Raw genomic sequence first — 3,258 nt, 5'->3', positions numbered from 1 at the left:
CGCTCCTGTCCAGTGTGGGGTAACAAACACGCTCCTGTCCAGTGTAGGGACATTTCACTAAACTATGTGTAGATAAGTTGTATACTAGAAAATACAAAATATTCATGTTTGATATAAATATTTAATGCATCAATACAAATTTTTGGATTTTAAAGCTTGATAAGAGTACCTGGTTGCAGTATGAATGCTATTCTGCATTAGTTCAAGGTACTTTTATTTATTTTCTCAGTTTGAAATGCACTTGTGAGTTACGTCATGAGATACAAGCATGAAGGGACAAATACACTCATGCTACTGTGATCAGTGCTGTGGTCTTGCCTCGCCTCTAAAGACTTACTTAATGGTTAATACTGTGAAAAAAAGATAAGATCCCTTTCCCATATACAAATGTACCATATAAACAGTCAACTATGAAGAGTTCTTTTTGAATGTTTAGAAACATGTATACAGTTGCTGGGCATGTAGAAATTAATACACTTACACTTATAATGCTACTAGGACTGTTCCTTGGGTTTTGACTGCACCTGGGGACTTAGTCTCTGTTACATTATCTGAGCTGTTATTTCTTGTATTATTATTGGATTAAAAAGGGGAATTTGATATATTACTGCCCATAGGCATCTTGTTTTAACCCCTCGACAGTGGTGCCTCAATAATTCATCCTGCTGTGTTCTCAGAAAAGTGGCCGCATTATGATCATGAGAGCACTGTGTTAACATGACAATATTGTACTGAAACTGCGGACCTGTCTCCTAAAACACTTAACTATATAACTAGGTGATAAGATTAGTGATCTCTGGATTGATGTAGCTTGAAGGTTTTGTTTGTTTTTGTAATTCAACACTTTCAATAGATATACTCTAAGAAGATCAACTATTGTAAACTACATTTCTGAAGGTATTTAACTGGTGTTTATTTGACAGTACATTGTAGAGACTCATGCCCAGACTTTACTGCCTCAATACCTCGGCATGTACCGGATCACTGTCAATGATGTTGAGACCTACCTGATTGTGATGAGGAATGTGTTCAGTCCCCGGCTGGTCATCCACAAGAAATATGACCTCAAGGTTGGTCAGAGTCAGTAGTCCCTGTAGTATAACCTTCAGCTACTCACCTGCCAGGAAATGATGAAACTTATTATATGGTGCAGCTGCCAATGTCTGTCTTCTTGAAAACTGACCCATGGTCATGATATTTTGCTGTATTCTATTCAAAGGCCAACTTTACTTGAAGGCAGTATGGTCAAATGTTGGCAGAGGCTATAATGGGTAAAAATATTTAAGAACTTCTTCTGAAGTTCCAAGAAACCCAGGGTTGTGTTAATTGGCCAGTTAGTACCTTGGATGGAGTTAAGTTTCCTCGGATGAATAACCTAGCATGCTTTTAAGGTACAGGGGTAAAAGTGTGTCCAGAGCAATGCTTAATTTCTCATCCAATAATTATGAAACTTGGTACCAATGATTGGTACTTTAGGTAGTTGTGCACTTTGGATTTTATTTACTCTCAGGGTCAAAATTGTTTGCTTTATATATTCAAGTGAGTGATACAGGTGACTGGTCTTCTAGGCCACAGCATGTTGGTATAAGCCATTTGGTTTAACAATAATATATAATGTTAGAAGATCATTTAAATAAAAGGTTTACCAAATTTTTCATGACAAATTTTACTAGTCATTATCGTATATTTTAATGCTTATCCATGTCTTAGCTTGAAAATGTTTCTAGCTAACCCTTAAATAATAGTTATAGGAAATACTAAAAAAATATCTGAAACTAGGATGAACTGTAGATACGTATTGATTCTAAATTGCTTTCTCTAGATCTGGATAACTGTCTTTTAAATGTGTAGATTTTGATGAAATTTCTTGTCGTGCACATGTTAAACTATGTGCTGTTTAATTTATAGGGATCAACAGTTGACCGTCATGCCAGTGATAAGGAAAAGGTAGGATTTCATTGGAATCAAACTGTTACGTATGTGCTCCTAATTGTTTCCCTTCCATGATTTATGAAAATCCAGTCTGCAGTTTTATTTTCATGGGAGTTATATAACGCCCCTTTTACAAAAATATTAGTCAAATCTTGTACAGATAATTGTTACAGTAACTACATTTTTCGTTCAAATTTTGTGATGTTCCACAACAAGTTTTGCACCCACTCTTACTAAGTCACCTGTGTATTTCCCGTTTGATTGGAAATGGCTAAAGGCCACCAGCTGCAGGCAGCCTTCTAGAAATTGTAACCACTATTTCTCTGGAATTACTTAAAAGACCATGTCAAAAAATAATACATATGTAATGTCCATCTAGTCTATTGGTAGGAATGAAAAGTTGAATACACTCATGCTACAAAGTTTTGCCCTGATATCCAGCCCCACCCAATGGGACTTATTCCCTGGGTCATAACCTGGAATTAGTTGAAGTCCCCACCCTATAACCATATGTACATTTTCTAGGCTTGAAGAGCTGATTAGTCTCTTTCTACTAGGGTTAACTTGGGGTCTGCCCTTATCCCTGAAGACTTGCATAACTTTGAAAGATTTAAAATCTTCCTCCTATAATCATGTATGAAATTGTTGGACAGGAAGAAAGAAATACATTAATGTCCTTGGCTTGATGTCTTCCCTGCCCCAAGGAATTTAATCCTTTCCCAGTATATCTTGATACATTATATCTTGATCTTTTCACAGGCGAAAGACTTACCTACGTTTAAGGATAATGACTTTATTAGTGATGGCCTATCACTAAAGATTGGGATGGGTGCTAAGGACAAGCTGATGGCTACACTTACCAAGGATGCAGAGGTAATGTAAAAACTGCTTCAACATCGATCTGGTGATCTAAAACATCTAGAAATCAATATCTAGTTATTTACATTATGTATATATATATCTATTTGATATTTTATGAGTTATATATGCCATTCTTTTATTATCTACCTTTACTATCGATAACAAAGTTTGACACTATAGTTTACATAATTATGAACATAATATCATGTAAATAAGAAGCCCTATATTTCTTTTCAATTTAGAAAAAAAAAGTTAATGCCATATTTACAAAATTCAAAAGTTATCATGAGGCTTGCTCACTTTCTGTAGTTTATCATAGTTATCTGACATTCACTTACATTATATGGTGTACCTAAAACAGAGAATTACATTACCTGTTACCTGTGATCCCCTGACCCACCACTCAACCCACAAACACATCCCACTCCATCACACAACCCATACCCTACTCCATCACACAACCCA

The 3,258-nt window shown here is 35.7% G+C and overlaps 1 protein-coding gene across 1 annotated transcript; it reads left to right on the top strand.

Moving 5' to 3' along the window:
• The first annotated feature begins 903 nt into the window (after positions 1–903).
• Positions 904–2,817, top strand: LOC110440940 (phosphatidylinositol 5-phosphate 4-kinase type-2 beta-like). The gene is made up of 3 exons (XM_021484052.1): positions 904–1,070; positions 1,909–1,947; positions 2,692–2,817. The coding sequence occupies exons 1-3, from the start codon at positions 972–974 to the stop codon at positions 2,812–2,814; spliced, it is 261 nt and encodes an 86-aa protein (XP_021339727.1). The 5' UTR covers positions 904–971; the 3' UTR covers positions 2,815–2,817.
• Positions 2,818–3,258: the final 441 nt, after the last annotated feature.

This window comes from Mizuhopecten yessoensis, unplaced genomic scaffold (genome assembly GCF_002113885.1).
Source record: "Mizuhopecten yessoensis strain PY_sf001 unplaced genomic scaffold, ASM211388v2 scaffold714079, whole genome shotgun sequence".
Taxonomy (NCBI): Eukaryota; Metazoa; Mollusca; class Bivalvia; order Pectinida; family Pectinidae; genus Mizuhopecten; species Mizuhopecten yessoensis.
Note: the sequence above shows the minus strand (reverse complement) of the source record. Positions and strands in the feature narration are given on the sequence as shown.

Bases quoted from the DNA above. Each gene is read 5' to 3' on its own strand.
- LOC110440940 (XM_021484052.1), top strand. From the start codon at position 972: ATGTACCGGATCACTGTCAATGATGTTGAGACCTACCTGATTGTGATG. The intron at 1,071-1,908 runs GTTGGTCAGAGT...TTTAATTTATAG, and splicing joins ACAAGAAATATGACCTCAAG to GGATCAACAGTTGACCGTCA. The intron at 1,948-2,691 runs GTAGGATTTCAT...ATCTTTTCACAG, and splicing joins ATGCCAGTGATAAGGAAAAG to GCGAAAGACTTACCTACGTT.